At 39.8% G+C, this 21,447-nt stretch overlaps 1 protein-coding gene across 5 annotated transcripts in view; it reads right to left on the bottom strand.

The window, feature by feature from the left end:
* RMC1 (regulator of MON1-CCZ1) overlaps window positions 1–21,447 on the bottom strand; it is a 28,499-nt gene that overhangs the window by 6,585 nt on the left and 467 nt on the right. For 2 of the 5 annotated variants that reach the window (XM_038392429.2, XM_043507988.1), the window contains exons 2-12: window positions 16,224–16,300; window positions 13,612–13,696; window positions 12,979–13,035; window positions 11,159–11,245; window positions 8,720–8,860; window positions 7,013–7,116; window positions 6,346–6,435; window positions 6,155–6,260; window positions 2,970–3,081; window positions 1,271–1,315; window positions 585–638 (exon numbers count right to left, since the gene is read on the bottom strand). In XM_038392429.2, the coding sequence (XP_038248357.1) occupies window positions 585–638; window positions 1,271–1,315; window positions 2,970–3,081; window positions 6,155–6,260; window positions 6,346–6,435; window positions 7,013–7,116; window positions 8,720–8,860; window positions 11,159–11,245; window positions 12,979–13,035; window positions 13,612–13,696; window positions 16,224–16,300 (958 nt within the window). Of the gene's footprint in view, window positions 1–584; window positions 639–1,270; window positions 1,316–2,969; window positions 3,082–6,154; window positions 6,261–6,345; window positions 6,436–7,012; window positions 7,117–8,719; window positions 8,861–11,158; window positions 11,246–12,978; window positions 13,036–13,611; window positions 13,697–16,223; window positions 16,301–16,682; window positions 16,807–17,619; window positions 17,663–21,447 lie in introns of all 5 variants that reach the window. The other 3 variants (XM_038392435.2, XM_043507986.1, XM_043507987.1) reach the window with 3 other exon arrangements.

Here is a 21,447-nt window from a genome sequence, read left to right on the forward strand (position 1 = left end):
TCCTAGTGCAGGGCAGAACATTCCTCCTTAATGGTTAGTTCCCAGAGCAGCATGCTCAGTTGTTCCCAGAGCTTTGAAAGGGGAGGGGCGCATGCCTGCAGGGAGATCAAAACAGTGAACAGAGCCATCACAGCAGGCATTGTGGGATACTGGTGGAAGCCAGTTATGTCAACAAAACAAACAGCAGAGTCTACACTGACTCTGCCACTTTAACTTTGCAGCAAAAAGCTCTATGCCTCTCCTTGAGGTGCTTTAGTTTTGCTGCCAAAAATAGCTTTGTTGTGTGAACACCTCCTGTTTTGTCAACAAAAGGCAGCTTTTGCCAACAAAACTATGTAGTGTAGACAAAGCCTTAGTTTCTCCCATTCTGCTTCTTTTGTTAAGAGGTATCCAAAATAGTTTCATTACTTAAGTGACAAGCATGTAATCACCTTCAGTTATGCTTCATTAACCTGATGTCCATTAGTAAGATTCATATTGGTGTAAATGGAAGTTAGACTATTAAGCTAATGGGACTAGAATTAGAAGGATAGAGGTGTTGTATTTCAATCTAAAAATTAATGGGAAACTTGTATTCAATTTACCTTCACTTGCGCTGATTATAATATCAGGCTGAAAGACAATCCAGGAGGAGGAATCTAAACGTTAAAGAAAATTCTTAAGAAATAAAACCAGCCCTACTTTTGACCTAGCATATCTGTTTATAAAACCACTCATATTAGCATTGGCTTAAATAAATAAGCTCCCAGAAGTTGCTGATTAGGACCAAATTCAAGCAGCCTCATTCAGATCTCCAACACTGTCCCCTTTGTTGTTTACCGTCCCTTATGAACCAGTCACAAGATGATTTCCTCATTTCCTTATGAAGGTTCAGCTGAATACATTAAAGGAATTTTATTCCTAGACCTATTAACATTACAGTATATTTTGATTCTATATTGCAGCTATAGTACACTTTTGCTTTCAAAAGTTTTATACCACCATTTAATTCTCAGAGAAGCCTTATCTGAAATGAGAGACTATGAACCCCACAATGCTATCTTAGACACATTATAGTGGGACTATATTCAAATATTTTGTTGTAATATTCCAATACTCCATTTTTTCACCAAAAAGCCTACTAAGAGACATGTCTAACAGGCAAGGAAGAACAAATATTTGATTCCCCCTTTTCACTTTATTTCTAATAGCAGAAATCCTAAATTTGCAGGTGCATAGAGAAACATTACATCTGGACAAAGTTCCAGAATAAAATTGAACCAAAGGATACAGAGTTTACATGGAACAGGAGACTGATTAGTCACGGAAGCTGGACCTGAACATGGGGGGAAAAGTTAACATCTGAAACAAAGAAAAACAAATCCCAGGACAGATGGATTTTTCCAGCTGCCATAAGTAGGTAAGGTTTATTAGCCGATTAGTGTGCACATTCTTGTTTATGCAAGAAACTAACTATCATCTGTTTTCCCTTTCAAGATGCAGTATCTCAGTTTTTAGTAAAATGTGTCACGAATCACACTTGCTTTTGTCACCTTGTGTTGTGTTGAAATCATAACTTGCCACTTTATGGTTAAAAGACTTTTTGCAACACTAACACCTAAATACTTGTTGCTTTGATGTAGCTGTATGAACAAGAAGCTACGTATCACTGTTAACTGACTGCAGAACTTGTTGTCTCTTGAGAGGCTCTGTGTTCCTTCTGCCTCCTCACTTATCTCTCAAATTTAAAACTATTAATTAGTGTGGGTGTTAGGATTTCAACACAACACACAAGTATTCCACAACTCAGTTAAAAAGAAAAAACATGCCATAACCCATCCTAATACAAGAAAAATAAAGCTGCTCAGTTTGCTAGATAGTGCATGCAAGCACATTATTGTATTTCTTAGTTCCTCAAAAAACTGGACACCGGTTTTTGCATTCTGAAATTAAGCAATCCTGTTTGTTACATAATATTAATTTGTGAAGTAGTTACATATATACCCACAACACACATACACCAGTTGCCAAATCACATCTTCCAGAATCACTACTTCCATTGTGACTTCAGGGAAAAGAACACGTCAGAATTAAAATTCTTTAAAGTGGAAGATCCCATCTCAGGCAAAATATATACAAGATCCTCTAGTCCAGTCTAACATAGCCACTGTGTGCTACACTGCTTGTAGAATCGTAACTGTGGGGATACTGTATCTGACCCGGTGAGCATCCCAGTGCAGAAGAGATCCTCAGGTGGTGCAGAGTTTGTGTAAGTAGATGTTTCTGTTCCACCCATGGCTAGTGTAAAGGGCCTGGATACCATTATGCTGTGTTGATCCTCTGCCATGGTTTCAGCACCTTGGGGCTGTTAGCAACTACAGTATATTACAGAAACCCTCAGGTTGCTCTAATGTATGCCATGGGACCAACCCTGTTACACACAGCAGCTCCAGAACTGGGGGAGTGCAAAGGTGTGCTTTACACCACCATAGCTGTATAGTAAGAGACACGCTGTTAAAGCAACAAGTCAGTACTTTAATTTTATATAAGTGAACAGTTCACTGACACTGAACACAGCTCCCACACACCACTTAAATTTTCCCTCAAGGTATGATGGTAGGTGAATAAGTATCTATCTTAAGGAGTAATTGTTACTTTTGTGCATTTTATCACAGTTTAAGCACAAGAGGAGAAAGGAGGGATGATCCAGCGATTAGGACATTCAGCTAGGGCTCAGAAGACTGGGTTCAAATCCTTTCATTGCCATAGATGTTCTGAGTGACTATGGACAAATCACTTACCCTCTGTGCCTTGTACCCACCCTACCCCCTAAAATGGGGAATAGCAGCACTTCCCTACCTCACAGGAGTTCTGAGGAAAAATACATTGAAGTTTGTGAGGCACTTAAATACTATGCTGATGGGGCTTGTATATGTACCTAGGATTGAAAAACATGTTCACTGTGTTTAATTGCCATGTAATAATTTTACCTGCCACAGGGATCTGATAGGGCTGTATTGATCGAGCTGGAAGAACAAGCTGATGAAGGGTAACGTTCCCATCAAATTCTCCCTTTAGTTTGATATCAAATATTACAGATGTCTAAAATTGAAAAGAAAGTGCCCCTCATTTTTCATGCTCATGAGAAGACATTCAGCAATTATAAGAGCACATCTCAAGTTATTCATGTTCAAATGGTTTTGCATTTATTTCATCTTTTGCTCTTGTAATAATTAAATCATGTTACTTACTTCACTTGGTTTATAGGTTTTCCAAAAATTACCAGAAGTATATTTTCCTCAAATTACAGACTCATGTAATGTCTCAAGACTTCCACTAACTTTAAAGCCAAGTTTGAATTTTGTTAATATTACCTAAAAACCACAGATGGTGCGATTCTGCCACAAGTAGAGTGTGTTCTCTGTGGGAGACCTGTATTAGAGAGATCTCACACTTCACATTACAGGGGCTCCATGACAAATTTAAAATTAATGGTATATAACCTATTCAAATTGTGTACTGTCTGCCTTCTGCATGTGTACACCAGCACTTGGTGCTTGACCCAGATAGTACTGGAGAATAAACATATCATACAAAATGTTAAATTAACATACAGCACTAAAACTAAAATTAAAAACCCTGCTCTGCAACATCTACTAACAGGGCATATTATCCAAACTCTTTTTAAGCTGCCTGGAAGGAATTCATTTAGGAGACAAAAGCCTTTTGTGTAAGTAAAGATCTAGCCACCATCTACGCAGTCCTTCATCACAGACAGATTAACTATTGAGGCTCCAATCTTGCAACAGCTCTGCTTTCAATGGGACTACTATGTGCATAAGATTTCACATCTGCCTAGGAGTTTTTGCAGGACTGGGGCCCTATATTATTAAAAGTTAGCCTGAATGCAACATTAAGGTTGGGAAGTCAGACACTCATGTGCCAGGAAGTTCCCAATGTTAAGAATTTAATGCTCAACCTTAACTCAGGCCCCTTTTGCAGATGCCTTAAAACAGTGGTTTTCAAACTTTTTTTCTGGAGACCCAGTTGAAGAAAATTGTTGATGCCTGTGACCCAACGGAGCTGGGGATGAGGGGTTTAGGGTATGGGAGGGAGCTCTGGGCTGGGGCAGGGGGTTGGGATGCGGGAGGGGTCAGGGCTCTGGGCTGAGGGTGCAGGCTCTGAGGTGGGGCCGGGGATGAGGGGTTTGGGGTGCAGGAAGGGATTCTGGGTCGGGGGCTCAGAGCTGGGGCAGGGGATTGGGGCGTGGGCTTATCTCCAGCGGCTCCCAGTCAGCGGCACAGCTGGGGTGCAGAGGCAGGCTTCCTGCCTGTCCTTGCCCCGTGGACTGCGCTGCACCCCGGAAGCAGCCAGCAGCAGGTCTGGCTCCTAGGCGGAGGCGTGCAAGCAGCTCCACGCGGCTCTCACCCGCAAGCACCGGCCAATGGGAGTGCGGAGCCGGTGCTTGGGCAGCACACGGAGCCTCGTGGCCCCCCCGTCTAGAAGCCGGATTCACTGCTGGCTGCTTCCGGGGCACAGCACAGAGTCGGAACAGGTAGGCACTCGCCTGCCTTAGCTGGGCAGCACCTCTGACAGGACTTTTAACGTCCTAGCTGGCTGTGCTGACCAGAGCCGCTAAGGTCCCTGGGTACTGAGCAAGGTGACCCAGTATTGGATCATGACCTTGAAAAACACTGCCTTAAAAGACTAATACTCTCTACTTCAGTCAAATACTATAAAGTAATTAAAAAACCTACATTAATATCAATGTCTTTTGGTTTATTTTAGGATTACAGCTAATGCTCAAAAAATTCAGGGAGTAGTTAAGGCTCCAATGGGAACATTAGTTCAGCATATTGCACATCCTGTATATTTTATAGCATGTATTTTATGCTAAACAGTAATGAAAGTGTGTTTCAATGAGGCATTTACAACTTCTCATGCAAATTGCTCCAGCAACTGTCAGAGCAGCAGCTTAGTCAAGCTTCCAGATCTTGTCAGTGAGAATGTACAGTGATGATGAAGGCAGGGACAGGATTTTATTAGGCTCTGAGGCAAGTATATCACTTTGCTTCTCATCACAAGTAATCTCCAATTGTTTTTCCTCCCAAAACCAAGCAGGGTGTCTAATGAGGACTATGGGAGAGATTTTCAAGGCACAAAGCGCAGTTTGGCACCAACTCCTATTCAATGGGAGTTGGCCATCTCATTGCCCTTTGATGATCTTCTCCTGTACATCCATGGTGAGTTTTAAACTTCAGCATTTTTGCTATAGCTTTATTGAAAAGGTGGTATTTTATTAACACACAACACGCACAATAGGGAAGTAGTTTTGCCATTCTCCTAAAACTTAAAAACATACAGAGAGATTTTGCTCAAACTTTCCTCAAAAATAAGCTTAACTTTTGAAGCAAGAGATAGGAAGACACCCTCCAAAAAGGTGAATGTTTTGGAGAATCAAGATCATGAAAATTACAGGGTTCTAGAATGGTAACTGCTTTGCAATCTGAACAGTAGTAGGCGCTACTCTACATTCACTACACTACACAATAAAATTTGTTATACTGGCTTAGTTGCATCCTATAAACACATGCCCCTGGCCCAAAACAGAGAGATGGAAAAGTTCTTTTGTACACATGACTTTAAAAAACCCCCAAAAACTTTAAAAATAGTGTGAACTATTTTCTCCCCATATGTGGCTTTTTAAGATCTGTTTGAGACTTAAAAATCAAAATCAGTTTCTAGCTGCAACCATTTGAGTTACTAGAATGCAAAGTTTCTAATCATAAGAGGAAGACGGGCTTTCAATGGCTGAACCAGCTTTGCTCCAGCTGTAGACATATAAACCTGTAGGCTGAGAGAAACAGACAGTTTTATGCTCTCCACCTTTTTTTTTTTTTGGAGGGAGGAAGGGGGAGGGGGGTAGAGAGAGAAGAAACTGAAAAGAAGATGGATCTGAATTATGATTTTCATTCTAATGCATTGCAATTAGGAGTGGAATTTTTTCCCTGTAAATTACAAATTTGGGCCCTGATCCTGAAAACACAGACATCCTTAGCTTTACTTGGAAAGACTAAGCACATGCAAAAGTATCTGAAGGAACAGGCCCATTGCCTCCAGAAAAATCTAGCACAAACTTTAAAGAAAAGACAAATAATCTGTAGGCAGATCATACCTCAGTGTCCTGATGATGAACTACCACCAAGTTATCTACCACATTCAATGCAAACTTCCCTGTCCTGTTCAACTTTAATATATGCATCTTCTTACAGGAGCTTTCCCTATGAAAACATTAACATCAGAGATAAGATGCATTGATCAGCAAGGTCATTCATATCTAAAAATAAAAACCAAAACACAACTTACCTTGGTAAATGATAAAGGACTACTTCTGCTCCGGTACTATTGGAAGTCCTTGAATGATGCCTCAGATAGAGAACATAAAGCTGCCCATATCTAACAAAACAACATGATTAAAATGTTATTCTTCAAATAAATGAATATACTAGCAGAAAAATTGCACTTAGGAGACCCTTTCTACAATAAAGACAGCAAGTTATCCTATTACTGCAGTGTCTGACCAGTCTGTCATGGTCACATTGCTTCTCCCTCACGAAACAACTCACATGAAGTTATACGTAAGTCAAGTTGCTTACAGAATCTAAATTAAGTGACATATCTATCATTCAGGACAGCTCTGTCCATACAAGATTGGTCTCTCTTGTACATTTACCAGCCTATTGTAACGTTTAGTTTTATCTCACTCAAGCGATAGAGATTCATCCACTTCCTAATCAGTTCTATATTTTTATAAGAATTCTTTAGGCTCCTTTATGTTCAGTCCAATACCAAGCACTTTAACAATACCAAGCACTTTAACAAGCACTTTAACTCTATAAGTTAAAAAGCCGAATCAATGAGTGAAGTCATTTTACCATGACTGGACTGTACCCTCCCCTCTTTGAATCTCCACTACAAAAGCTGTCAATACCCTTTAAATCAAGGAAAAGACTGATTATTCAGTGATACGTACATTGTAGCCATAGCAATATCTCTTTCAGAAAGGCTGAGTTTGGAGGACTTGGGTGCTGCAGGCAATTCCATTTCAAACTTTGATAATTTTGACATTGTTCCTCCCTGTTTAAAAAAAAAAGTTTCAGTCCATCAGGTCTAATCTAGAAAAAAGTTTCTTCTTTCCTTTCTATGAAGGCCTGTGATAATATGAATGGCACCCACTAGTTGTGAGAAGTGGTGATACTGTTCCAAAAAGAAGAGAAGATTTTAGAGCAATCAACTCATTTATTTACTACTATTTGTAATGTGGCCACATCCCTGTTTTGGTAGGCACTATATGAACAGCAGAGTTATTACTTTAACATTCTACTGCACCAGTTTCAGTTAATGAGGTCTTACGCTTCCGTTTCAGTTTAATTAAACTAATACAAGAATCTATAGTCAAACCCATTTATAGTTGGGTCTGGAATTCTAGACCAGAATGGCCTGATTTTCAGAGGCGCTGACCACCGACACCTCTCTAATGAGAGCAGTAGGCACTCGGCCTCTTTGGGATGGGGGTAGAAGCCTTACATAGATCATGGAAGCTTTTCTTTTTATCACTGACCTCTCCTGAAAGTTTTATTTCAAATTTTGTATCTTCAAAGGACTCTTGAGGAAGTTATAACAATATTAGCATTTTAATTGAGAAGTTGAAAAAATTCACTGGGTACCTATTGGCCAGCAAGGTCCTTGGCAAAACCCTGATCAGAAGCCTATGCCTTCACCCCATCATCTGCTGGGAAGATGCCAAGACTCCTGGCAGACTGCTGTCCCAGGATCCTGCTTGGGGGCTCCTTTCATGTAAACTGGAGCCAGTAGGCATGATACATGGGAAACCCCCATTTTACCTCCTCCCTCTGACTGCTTCTTTGGAGATGGGGAGGGAGGAAAGAAAGGAGCGCAGTTCCATCCCCCCATTGAATCCCTCTCTCCCATGAATATTTTCAGTGTCCAGCTGCTGAGCTCATAGTCATAGCTTTCCTCAAACCACAGCAGTGTGAAAGTTTCTTGTCAGACTGAAATGCTGCCCAAAGGGTTTGAAACAGCAGCTGCAGAAATAACTCTAATCTTTTCAGTTTCATGATGCTTGGGAACAACTAGCAGTTGTCTCCGCAGGCTCAAGAAGATAACGATGTATTCATTCACATTTGGAAGGTTACAGTTACAAGCAAGAGTACTAGAAACTTAGTTTTTCCTTTAAATGAAAGATCACATTCTGCAGAAATTGAAGGCTTAGGGTACTGCATTTGCTATTGGGTTTTCAAGTTGTGTTTAAATGTATTTAATTGAAAGGGTAATTTCTGGAAAGATATCATAATCCTTTTGCAAAGTCATTTGTTTGTTTTTGCTGCATTACTCCTCTAATGTCAGCTATCCAGCATCATATTGACTCAACTCCCTGTGAAGGCAGATCTATCTAGTGTTAGAGTGTCTCCCGAGTATTTACAAATAGAAATCTCTTCCTTCTCTACTCATAGAAAGAAAGATTGGTGCATAGGTTTTCATTTTGTCTGCTCTTTTATTTTTATTTGTATGAGGGACTGGAACGATTACACATCTAGGAGGAAACTAAAAACAGAAAAGACTAACACGGGGGAATGGGGGACAAGAGGTAGGGAGGAGACAGTCCCCTGAAAAACCCAATGCATCAAACAAAACTCAAGATTGGGAATGTGTCCTTTACCTTGAAATAGAATGGCTGGAGGACATTGCCAAGGACTGTAGTCGATAGCAGAATGACTGAACTCTCCGGGCAATACATGTACCAGTTTACATTGATATTCTGATTTTTCACCAGTTTCAAACTTCGCTTCTCTGGTAATACCTGGAGACACAAAATAATAGCACCTTTACTATTCCGGTAGCGGCTAGCGGCCCCACTGTGCTAGGTGCCCCACCAGGATGGATAAATATTGATGATTTTTTAAATAAAAATAGATTTAAATATATTTTTCTTTTTGAAAATATATCTTGTTCAATTTTAAATTATGATACCCTATGTTAAAGCCTAAACTTATTATCTATTAAGAAATCTATTTAAATAAATATGCAGCATCAATGAACCCTCCTCAAATTTAAGGCATTAAAGGGCAATATTTATTCAGTTGTATACAGGATCGGGGGAAAATATCTTAACCTTTTCAGGTCAACTCAACATTTACAAATGTGACAATGTCACATAATGCATTAAGTAAATACCTATATTATTTTCAGTCTTTAAAATGCAACAAATGCTGATGTTTACATTTTTCCTAAAGCAAATACTTTCAGTTTCTGTTGTTCAAAAAGCTTTTGTCTTAAATTCTTTTGGTTTCAGTTTAGATAGCAGGTGCAGAGAAACTATTTTCTTCATTTGGACTAGTTCAAAGTTGAGAAACTGACTGGGAGTTAAAAAAAAAAAAAAAAAAAAAAGCAGAAAAGCTTGTCCATATCTAAGCTATGGATTAAAAAAACACAGTTGGGAGAGGATGAGATATACCTGTTCTAAAACACTTTCAAGGACCTGGGTGAGGCCAGATGTCCAAACACTTTTAAGAGCCTAGTAGAATTTTCAGAAATGCCTATGCAGGTGAGGTGCCTATCTCCCATGGTGCTTAGGAAAAACCCATTAAGCACATATCTGTATCTTTAAGCTCCTAAATACCTTTGAAAATCTGCCCCATGATGACTAGAAACAATCTGTCAATTCACTAACTACAGTTAATACTTCATTTGTTTAATAAATCAGTTTTAAATGCAAAACGTGTTTTGATAAGAAAAATAAGCTTATGTATTAGCACATTTAAGGTAGTTTTATTTAATAAAAGCAAATTTTACAATACTGCTTTTGTGCATTTTTAATGTAATTCCTATTTCCATCCAAATGCAGCTTGACACAAATGAGTAATAAATAGCGTCATTTACATTTTTTAACATAAAAGATGTAAAAAGTATGAATCAGAATAAAATTTATGCTAAGCTATATAATTGTTTAAATAAATGCCTATAGATATAGTATATCCTCCTGGTTACCAAACAGTACCAGCCAATTTAGTGGAAAGACTATCGTTAGTAGCAAATCGATAGTTTTAGCGGTTATACCCAATCAATGAGAAAGAATCTCTCTTTAGGAAAATAACTAAGAAGTATAAAAACAAAAAACAAGATAAAAATCAATTATTTAAATAATATATATCACGGATTTTAATCAATCCACCTCATGCGGTACATACAGAAGACATTCCCTACTCCAAAATTCTTATGATAATGGGCTGTGATCCCACAGCTTGCTTCACATGGGTAGACTCCTGGTACATGTGGGACCTCACTGAAGTCAAGTGAGAAACAACAGATTCTGCAGTCCACTGTGCACAAGTTTATTCTATGGGTTTTTGATTTTTTTTTTAATTCAACCTCATCGCCTGCTCAACATGATCAACACACTCCAATAGCATTTTCAGAAAACATTCACCTAATCACCAGAAAGAGGAATATTTATCCAGTAGATCACTCCAACAGCACACAAGTTAAATACAAAAGCCTGAGGAGAACTCAGCAGTTAAGGAATTAGGACAAGATGGGAGGGAGATCGATTTAAGATGGTATATTGGACATGTCAGGGATGGGCAGGTGTGATATAGTCTTAGCTAATGGGCATTAACTCTGTTAAACTTAGCACTGAATTCATGCACTCTTAAATATATTGCTGCTTTACTTTGCATGAAGTAAAATATTTCAAATTTGTTAACATTTATATTAATTTTACTATAATTAAAGAGGTTTACTAAGCCAGAGTTGCTAAATAGATTAATTAAATTCTTCTCACTCAAGTATATTTTCTAATGGCATGAATAGCTTGTTGTGATAGTAAAACTACAACATATACAATGTCCAAAAAAAATTGGATTTAACTCTCGAAAAGCAAAAACAACAAAAAATTCTCCAGGATAAAACATTCACTTTTTCGATATCTCTAGCTGTCAGTTTCCTTGTATAATCATACTAACCAGTTCAGGGCTAGAGGTAAGAAGTTCAGAGCCAGGGACTGCAAGATAATTAAGACATTTAACCTCTAAGTAACAATAAAATGTAATGCTGAAATTTCCAAATATGCACATTTTTACAAGACAATTATTTGGATTACCTGATAGAATTCAATTCCTTGATCTGTTATGAAGACAATTTCTGTAGAACTTGTCCAGCAAAAGCCTAAAATGTTGGCATTCTTTGTCTTTTATTAAAAGATATAAACAGATTTTAGTAGAAAGTTATTTGTTATTTATTATTTGTTTATTTATTTATTTGTTATTGTAGTTATTTATAACCATCTGTATAAAAAAGTAAAATTTTAGTGAAGAATCTGGGAACTTGCATCTACCCTAGTATATTTCAGTTTTGGTTTGCCTGGTAGACCCATTATTGGTCTCACTCAGGGGTCTCAAACTCAAATGACCACGAGGGCCACAGGAGGACTAGTACGTTGGTCCAAGGGCCGCATCACTGACAATGACCCCCCCAGCCCTGCCCCCACTCCACCCTTCCATGAGGCTCCTTTCCTGCCCCGCCTCTTCCCACCCTTTCCCCAAAATCCCTGCCCCCAGGGGGTACAGGAGGGATGCGGGGTGTGGCAGGAGCTCAGGGCAGGGAGTTGAGGTTCAGGAGGTGTGCAGGGTGCTACAGGGGGCTCAGGGCAGGGAGTTGGGGTGTGGAGTGCAGAAGGGGTGAGGGGTGCAGCAGGGGGCTCAAGGCAGGGAGTGCAGGAGGCGTGCAGGGTGCGGCAGGGGACTCAGGGCAGGGGTTAGAGTGCAGGAGGGGTGCGGCAGGGGCTTGGCTGCAGGAGGGGTTTGGGGGGCGGGCTCCGGCCCGGTGCGCACCAGGGGCAGGCAGGCTTCCTGCCTGCCCTGCCCCCGCGCTGAGAAGTGGCCAGAAGGGGGGGGGGGAGAGAAGAGGCTGTGTGTGTTGCCCTGGCTGCTCCTCCAAATACCTCCCCCGAAGCTCCCATTGGCACGGTTCCCCGTTCCCGGCCAATGGAAGCTGCGGGGGGAGATGCCTTGAGAGACACCCACCCAAACTCCCCCTTCATTTCACATTAGTTATTTGATCACTGTGCTAAAGTGGTCTGGATTCATTAGTGACTTAGCATTACCAGTACACTAGCAATTTCCTGTTTCCAGTTCCCTGAGCTTGGCTCCAGAAAGGGCTGGAAATACTATGGAAGCAGCACATGTCACCACTCAGGGGGACAACCAGTGAAAGTTCTAAAACAACAGCTTGTGAGAGCCAAGCATATTCAACCATAATAATTTTCAAATGTTACCAGTTTGAGTCATATTTTCATAGCCATTAACTATGCTAACAAAAGCTACCAAATACTTCCATTAGAATCAAAGTGCAGAGGGAAGCACTAAATGGAAAGAGAAATTGTATTTTGGGGCAGTCAAATGGCAAATACGGATCCAACCCTGCAAGGTGCTGAGCATCCTCTATTCCCACTGATGTCAGAGCTAAGGGGCACCCACCACCTTACAGTATATGGTCCTGTGGAGAGTAACCCACACTAAAAAAGTCCTTTCACTCCCTCTGGTTCACATACAAAGTTTATGGTGTGTTGCTGCTTCCTGCTAAGGGACCTAAGGCCTGCTCCAATGTTCACCAAAGTCAATGGGAGTCTCTCTCATTAGTCTTTTAGGTCAAGCAATAGAGGGTTCATGCTTTTGGCACAGACAGTCTCCCAGTCATACCCACTGGCAGCCCATACAGGGTTTGGTTACATATGCACAAAAAATTTACTAGGGAACTAACTTCCGAATCTCAGATGCTACCAAGAACAGAACAACAGGCTGCCTGGAGCACACTTCACTCATGTCACTATTCACGTGCATCAATGGTTCAGAGAATCTATACAAAACAGCCAGTTTTGTATTAGCACTTCATTTAAACTAAAGAAGTGAATTCACAACATACCTTGCATTCTTGTGTATATTCTAGTTGAGGGCTGTCTGGAATAAAGTTCAAAAAGTCCTGAAATAAGTAATATTAGAATATTAGCAACTATGAGGCACTGAATCTGATGAGCACAAAACAGGAGGTGAGTAAATTTACCATCTCTATGTATTTTGGATTAGATATACTAGTGAAAAACATTACAATGGTTCTTTTTCACTTGGAGAAATAATCCTATCTCCTAGCCAATTCTTCATGGGAAGAAATCAGTTTTCATTAAGAGTTTACACTTTTAAGGCCAAATCATTCCTTCTGCAGAAAAAAGAAGTCCTGGAAAAGATAGGAAATACATTTCAATTCAGAATGATCAGACACTCATCCTGAAGGGTTTGTCCCTCAAAGAGTGGACAGTAAGAGAGACTATTTGGATCCACAGATGTCATCAGATCTTCAGAAAAAAAAATGGCTTTTTGTGCATCAGAGAGTGAGAATGGTGACCTCTCCTGGCTCCGTCACAGAATGGATCAGGAAACTATTACTTTGGTTGTCAGACAGAGGAAGTCTTTTAGCTTGTATGGCAGAGATCTGTGTTTTGGGACCTGAAAGGCCAGAAATCTAGTTCCAGCTTCCTGTGTTTGTAGCAAATTTTCTTACCACACTCTTTGAGGTTCTCTGAACAGCCAATATCTTGTTCCCCAAAGAAAACTTGATGCATTTCACTTCCCCTTTGTCTTCCATTCTACACCAATAAATAAAATAAAAATCAATCAATCAGGAATATATTTCTATCATTTGTTAGAAAATTTTAACAGCTGTTATTTCTCCAAAAAGAGAACGGAGGCAAAATGAAAGGCAGATATTTTTGTGTACAACTTACAAGAGTTGCCAGACAAATATAAGGTCCAATATTGATGCATCAAGATACAACAGGCAGTATATTCCTGAAGAATTACTGAATGGATCAAGTCTACTAAAGAGTTACAAATGATTATAGCCACATACAAGATTCAACAGCTTCCAAGAAATGCTCTGCCTTGACTGTCCTATTGCTACTATGAAATGTAATTAAAGGAAGAATTATGAACTTTGCTCATACTCTAATTCTAACTGAATGCAGGACAGAAAACTATAGCTCAATGTAATGTAAAAAAAAAAGAATGCTTGCTTTGTGGCTAATTGTGCAAAGATGCTGAATACTCTCAACCCCACTGATGTCAGTGACATTGCAGGACTAGTAACTTTGCCTCTGTTCTAAAACTATTTACTAATTGGCAAGATAGATTGATACCCATGGATCATGAAATTAGTGTAAAAGGGAACAGCCATACTGGGGGGAAAAAAGATATACCGGTATTTTTATCATGTTAACTGACAAGCAGTAAAATCTTAGTGGGGACAAAGCCGTTGTAATTTTAACATGTGCCAGCAAGTCAAGGTAAACACTAGAGAAGACAGTCAGCTGAGAGAGATGGATTGTGGTTCCAGCCTACAAGGCGATAGGACTTCTCAGAATTTGCTGCACACCTTCAAATCCCACTGATGCCAGAACTGAAGGCACTCATGGCCTTGCTAGATAGGGCCCCCCATGTACTAGTGCTTACCCTGATCTGCTAACATGTGAAACGTACAATTGTCTTGTCCACACTAGGATTTTATCACAGAACTGTAGGACTGCAAGGGATCTCAATCGGTCATCTAGTCCAGTTCCCTCCACTCAAGGCGGGACTAATAACTAGACCATTCCTGACAAGCGCAACCTATTCCTAAAAAACATCCAATGACGAGATTCCACAACCTCCCTAGGCACTTTATTCCAGTGCTTAACTACTCTGACAGTTGGAAGTTTTTCCTAATGACCAACTTAAACCTCTCTTGCGGCAATTTAAAGCCCATTTGCCTCTTGTTCTATCCTCGGATGTTGAGGACAAATTTTCACCCTCCTCCTTTATACGTTTAAAAGTTTGTCCCCCCTCAGTTTCCTCCTTGCCACACTAAACAAACCCAATTTTTTTTCAATCTTTCCTCCTGGGTCATGTTTTCTAGACCTTTAATCATTTTTGCTCTCCTCTAGACTTTCTCCAGTTGGTCCACATCTTTCTTGAAATGCAGCACCCAGAATTGGACACAATACTCCAGTTGAGGTCTTATCAGTTTGGAGTACAGTGGAAGAATTACTTCTTGTGTCTTGCTTACAACACTCCTGCTAATGTTTGCTTTTTTTGCAACATTGTGAGACTGTTGACTCATATTTTGCTTATGATCCACTATAACCCCGAGATCCCTTTCCACAGTACTCGTTTCAGTCATTTCCCATTTTGTATGTGTGCAACTGATTGTTCTTTCCTAAGTGGAGTACTTTGCGTTTGTCTTCATTGAATTTCATCCTACTTACTTCAAACCATTTCTTCAGTTTGTCCAGATCATTTTGAATTTCAGTCCCATCCTCCAAACACTTGTACCCCCTCTGAGCTTGGTATCATCCACAAACTGTATAAGTTTACTTTTGATGCCATTATCTTAATAATTTATGATGTGTTAATAAAAATATAAATTTTTTTCCTAGTGAATAGGAGGCCGAAAGAGGACAGAGCTTTTAATCAGATTTTTACAGATGTTCTTCCACAGATACAGAACAGATAAGTAGTTTCTTTGGGGGTATTGCTGCCATACAGGCACATGGAAATTTGAGATTCATGGAAGTTTAGAGCATGTTAGCAAAAGATGCCATCTATTTTATAGAAATACGAGTTAGATTAAACAAGATACATTAAAATGCAATACCTACAATAAGGAAATATTATGGCTTGAGAATTTAAATGCATAAGTAGGTAAATTCAAAATTATGGTTCCCACACCTGCCATAAATTGGCCCTCATATGTTTTAAGTGCATCTGACTGCTAATGTTCATAATGCCAAATTACAACTTATGCTAAGTCACAGTTCATGTAGAACCACAAATTTTGTTTGTTTGAAACTCTCGAGTTTTGGGTGTGTTTGAATTTTCAACCATAAGGGAATATTAACAATTTTCTTCAATGGGGTTTTTTGTTTTAAGAAAACTTATTGCATTTTTTATTATTGAATGAAAATATGTTCTTAAAACAAAGCAGTAGGATCAAGACATTCCAGTACTTTACGGATATTGCACCTGGGTGACACACTACAGTATAACCAAGAGACATATGCAGTAAAAGATAGCTGCAAGATCACAAATGGTATCCTAGAGCAGTACAGGATACAGATGAAAATACCTTGCTACTCATACCTGAATGAAATGGGATTTTTGTCCTCTAACCCTTTAACAACCACCCCAGTGGCTCCACCAGATCGAACAGCAAAAACCTAAGAGTTAAAAATCGCATATTTTTAAAAAAATGCATTTTAAGACACAGCTTCATAGCTAATTCAAAGTCATATCATGGTCTCAACAAGCCTTATTTCTGTAAAACCATGCATTTGTTTTTCTACCCGAATATAAGAGATGAGCTCTAAAAAGAAAAGCAATTTTAAACAATTCATCTTATGCAGAGTAGATAACAGCAGCAATTTTACACTGATTGTGACCATACAATATAGTGTGTTAGTGCATTTTTGACTTGGAGACTTAAATTCATATTTTGATTAGGACACATGTCAAAAACTCCAAGAGTAGCTAAATGGCCCAGTGCAATCCTTGGATGTATAAATAAGGAAATAGCCCATAGGATTAGGAAGATTATATTACCTCTGCCTACAACTTTGGTGAGATCAGTACTGGAATATGGTGTCCAGTTCCAGTCTCCACACGGGAAAATGGATGTTGACAAGTGGAGAGGATTCAGAAGAAAACTACAACAATAATTTGAGATCTAGAAATAAGGAATGCTGGTTTACATATACACTTCCACTGAAAAAGCAAAATATATGAATTAAAACAGGTTTTGTTATTTTGGTGCAAGTCTGTGTGTGGACACTTGTCATAAAAAGCTAAATCAACTCTAGCCACTTTTTCCAAAAATCATACAAACTTTCATTAAAATAATTAAACACATTTTAATTCATATTTCTATTTCAGTCCAAGTCTGAGCTCCTTAAATCTATTAAGGCTGGCCTACAAAACCTCTTTAGCTTACCAAGCAGAAGGCAGCAGAACTCGGTCAGATTGTAGAGGTATCCACTACTTCTGGGTCATTCTGCCCCACAAATAGCTCCAGTGCCCGCCCCGGTTAATGGTCAAAATTTCACTCTACTAATTGGAAAGCTACAACTCCTCAGTTTCACATCTGCAGCATGTGCTGAATTGCAGCAACCACTTTTAATCACTTTTGCAGACTTGACTTTGCTGCGGCTAAGAAAAGCTAGGCACAATAGAGACGCTAGAGCTGTCTGTCACAGACTAAGACAAATACATATGTTCACATTTGGAAGGGTCTCTTTACAATTATAAGAGCAAGCAAGACCGCATAGGTCCAAGAGAAGTCATATTTGGAAGTAAAGAGTGACCTTAAAAATTACAACTAAAGGAGAAGTATATTTTGTTCCACACTCGAGTAAGAGAGACACCAATTAGCATTCAAAGTGACCTTAAGCAACAAGAGGCATTTACTCATAGAACTCCAAGAGATTTAGGTATTTTGTTAAGATCTATATACAGGGATATGTAAAAAGGGTAATGTAGTCACCTAGTATCTATCTAGGTTCCAAGGAGACCTTGAAAAGTTGTGTCTGTCAACCAGAAAGGAAATCAAATAAGCCCCTATTAAGTAATAATTAGGGCCCTTTGTTTTCAGTTTTAATTTTTCTCAGGAATTTATTGGTGTTCATTACCACAACAACAAAAACAGGTGAAAATCAGTGGAAAAAACTTATTTTTTCTGGTCATATATCAGGGTTTATTCTGGTGGATGGATGAACAGAGGGGGAAGTATTCAGTAGATTAATGCTCTGATGAATGGAATTCAATGTTGTTTACTGCAGAACTAAAACAGAACTCAAAACACAATGCCACCTCTGAGTTTAGAGAACAATACATCTCTAATGCTCAAATAAAACTTTTCATTTTAATAAACAGTTTACTATTGTAGACATAGAACTATTAGCCTATAATAATATTTACATTTAATAATTGGGCCACACCATTTGCAGTGCATACACTCAACTTCATCATTTTCATCTGTTTGTTTTTTTTAAACTTTCGAATACTTCCTTGTGCTCTGAAACATATTCTGATAAAAATTTTTGTTTTCTTCCCATTTTAGCATGTCAGATCTTTAAACCGTTATCTGCTAGTAGCTTGAAATGTGTACATGCTAGGTGTCAGATTAAACAGTACATTCAGATGTGTATGCACTTAAGGGCTTGTGCGTGCCCCTGTTTGTTTTTTGTGTATATCTTCTAGACTAATAAGTAGCCTTAATTCATTTATTTTTATATAATTTTTTAAATTATTTGTATGATACAAAAGCCGTGTGAAAAATCAGAAAAAAACCAAATAATACTTTTTGTAAAACCTGGGATTTTTTTTTTTTTAAATCGGTTTTAACCGAAAAGGAAGGGGCTTAGTAATAATGCAGACTTCAAATACTATGCAAACTAGAGCACACAATTAAGAACTGTGAATCAGTCCCAAAGTTTATTGTACAATTTTTTTTTTAAGTCAGACAATAAGAAGGCTTAATACCTCAAGTACAAGGTTTGAAACAATAAAAAAAGAGTCCCAACTGAGAAAAAGGAGCCTGACAGTTAGCATGTTTCAGAGTAGCAGCTGTGTTAGTCTGTATTTGCAAAAAGAAAAGGAGTACTTGTGGCACCTTAGAGACTAACAAATTTATTAGAGCATAAGCTTTCTTGAGCTACAGCTCACTTCATCGGATGCAGTTAGCATGTTAGCAATAGAACAGAAACTTAGACCTTTTCTGCACTACAAATGCTTTACTGATATAGTTATACTGAGAGAACCCACTAGCATAGGTGCAGCTTATGCTGATAGGAGGAGTTTTTCTATTGGTATAACTATACCATCTCCCATGACATTAGCTACTTGGACAGAAGCACTCTTATCAGCATAGCTGCATTTACACTGAGAGCTTATCTATTCTTGAAATGCTACACCAGCCACTGCAGCACTTCAGCTTAGACACTTGCTACAGTGAGGGGAGGGGTTCTCCCATCAGTGCAGTTAATCAACCTCCCGGAGACAGGATAGCTAGGATGACCTAGCACTGCCTACACCAGAAGTTAGATTGGCTTAACTGTGTCACTCAAGGGGTGGATTTTTTACACCCCTGAGCAACACAGCAGGGTCCACTTTACTTTTGAGCGTAGATGCAGTCTGGGGGTTTTGCTGACATAGTTATGTCATCTGGGGGCAGGTTTTTTTCACCCCCTTGACCAACATAATTATGCTGACCAAACATGGTAGTGTAAACCCTGGTCGTACATGTAATCTCTAAGGCCTTGTCCACACTTAAAAGTTTTGTTGCTTTAACTAAGCAACCATAACTAAAGCAACAAACTTCCTAGCGTAGATGCAGTTATACCAGTATAAAAGCACTTAGACCTATACAATTTATTCTGGTTCAGCAAAACAAACTAAGCTATACTGCTATAAAGTGCCTTCTATTAGTATAACTGTGTCTAAGGTTTTCTACTGGCATACCCATGTGAAAAAAAAAAAAAGTCACATCCCTCATCCACATAATTATGCTAGTAAGACTTTAAGTGGAGATGAGGCCTAAGAATCTCCAAGATGTATTATTTGGGTAGCATCAACAGTACGCTAGGCACAGTCCACACACATAAAAACAAAGTTCCTGTTCCTTATAATATTCACAGACTAAGTTGCAATTAACTGTTACTGTAATATTTTACCCTATCTAGGGAGACTGTTACCTTAGATAACATGTATTAAATACATTTAAACTTTTGATTTTTTCTTTATTCTCAAAAACTAGTATTTTAAGATTTATGTATTTTTTTAAATCAGGCTGATATTAGGATAACCTTTTGTGGCTGTTACCAAACAAGAGGATGAAGAACTTCTCACTAGAGGTCTGAAGTGAGGTAAAAAAGTACCTGGGACAGAGCACTCACGCAGGAGTGTGGGGCACAGGATATCCGTATCAAAAGGTGGGTACAAAGATGCTGGCTGCAGTCAGAGGCATATGGAAAATTTAGTGACCACAAAGAGTGGCAGAGACTGAAGCTCACAGCTAGAAATTTAATTTGTCTTCTAAGCGAAAGCTTAAATTATATAGAAACTGATCATTTAGACCATCACAGAGACCAAGTGGGTAAGGGAATATCTTTTATTGGACCAACTTCTGTTGGCGAGAGAGACAAGCTTTCGAGCTAACACAGAGCTCTTCTTCAAAAGCTTGTCTCTCTCAACAACAGAAGCTGGTCCAATAAAAGGTTTAATAATTTTATTAAGATGATGTTGAAGTAAAAAGAAAACGGTACAGAGTTTAAGCATAGAAATTTCTGGTTATCAGGGAATAAGGTACAGATTATCAAGGGGTGCGAAATTTGGTTTAGGAACGGGTGGCGATTGGGGGTAAAAGTTTAACGGATCAAAGTACAGACATTGAGATATGGGGGTATGTTGTTCATATAATGGCTACGTTCAGGTGTGGCGTATAATGAGCGGAAACGACGATGAGGATGGATTTACCCTCATTTGGTGGGATTTAATGTTCAGTGAGTTTATGGTATTACCTCACCGAACCTGCCTCTCCAATATCCTACAACCAACCCGGCTACAACGACACTGCATATATTAACACCATCCCTATTCACTAGGGTTAGGGTACACTGCCTAGTCACCACAGGTGAGCGAGCTTTTCCAAGCACTGGCCACTGTTACTAAGCCTTTGTTTTAAGTTAGCCCTCAAATCAGAAATCAAGGAGTGTGCTGGAGGAGGAGCAGCCACCAGAACTCTGAGCCCAGAGCAACAGCAAAAGTTGGATCTTCCAGCTGCGACACCGCATCCGCCGCCGCCTAGGGCTGTCCTGTCTCCAGTGCCACAGCGGAGGAGGCAGCTTTAGATTTGCCACCTCTCACGAATCCAGCCTTTTCCGAAGAATAGCTGGGGAACGATTAGCACCAAGCACTCCTTCTTCCGCACACGCTCTGCAGGGCGTCTCTCGCTGTGCGGCTTCAGGGGCGCTTAACTCCACCGGGGCGCCAGGGTGAGAAAACCAAGGCGCCGTTTCGCTACGGACCCCCGGGGAGCGCTGGAGGAGGAGGAGGAGGAAACCCGCGCTCCAGCACAAGCCCCCTCAGCACCGGCTGTGCCCAGGCAGCGCGGACTCGGCCCTTGCCACGGCGGGTGGGCAAGGCGGGGGCTGCAGCCGCCCCCGCCCACAGGAGCGGGCGGGATTTCTAAGCCGTCTCTCCACCGCGGCGATGGCGGGCGAAGCCCCCCGTGGCCCGGCCAGCCTCGCACCGGACAAGCCCAGGCACCACCCTCGCTGCGATGGCTGATGGGTCCCGCCCCGGGGAGGTGTGA

The sequence above is a fragment of the Dermochelys coriacea genome, chromosome 2 (assembly GCF_009764565.3).
Source record: "Dermochelys coriacea isolate rDerCor1 chromosome 2, rDerCor1.pri.v4, whole genome shotgun sequence".
In the NCBI taxonomy this organism is placed as follows: Eukaryota; Metazoa; Chordata; order Testudines; family Dermochelyidae; genus Dermochelys; species Dermochelys coriacea.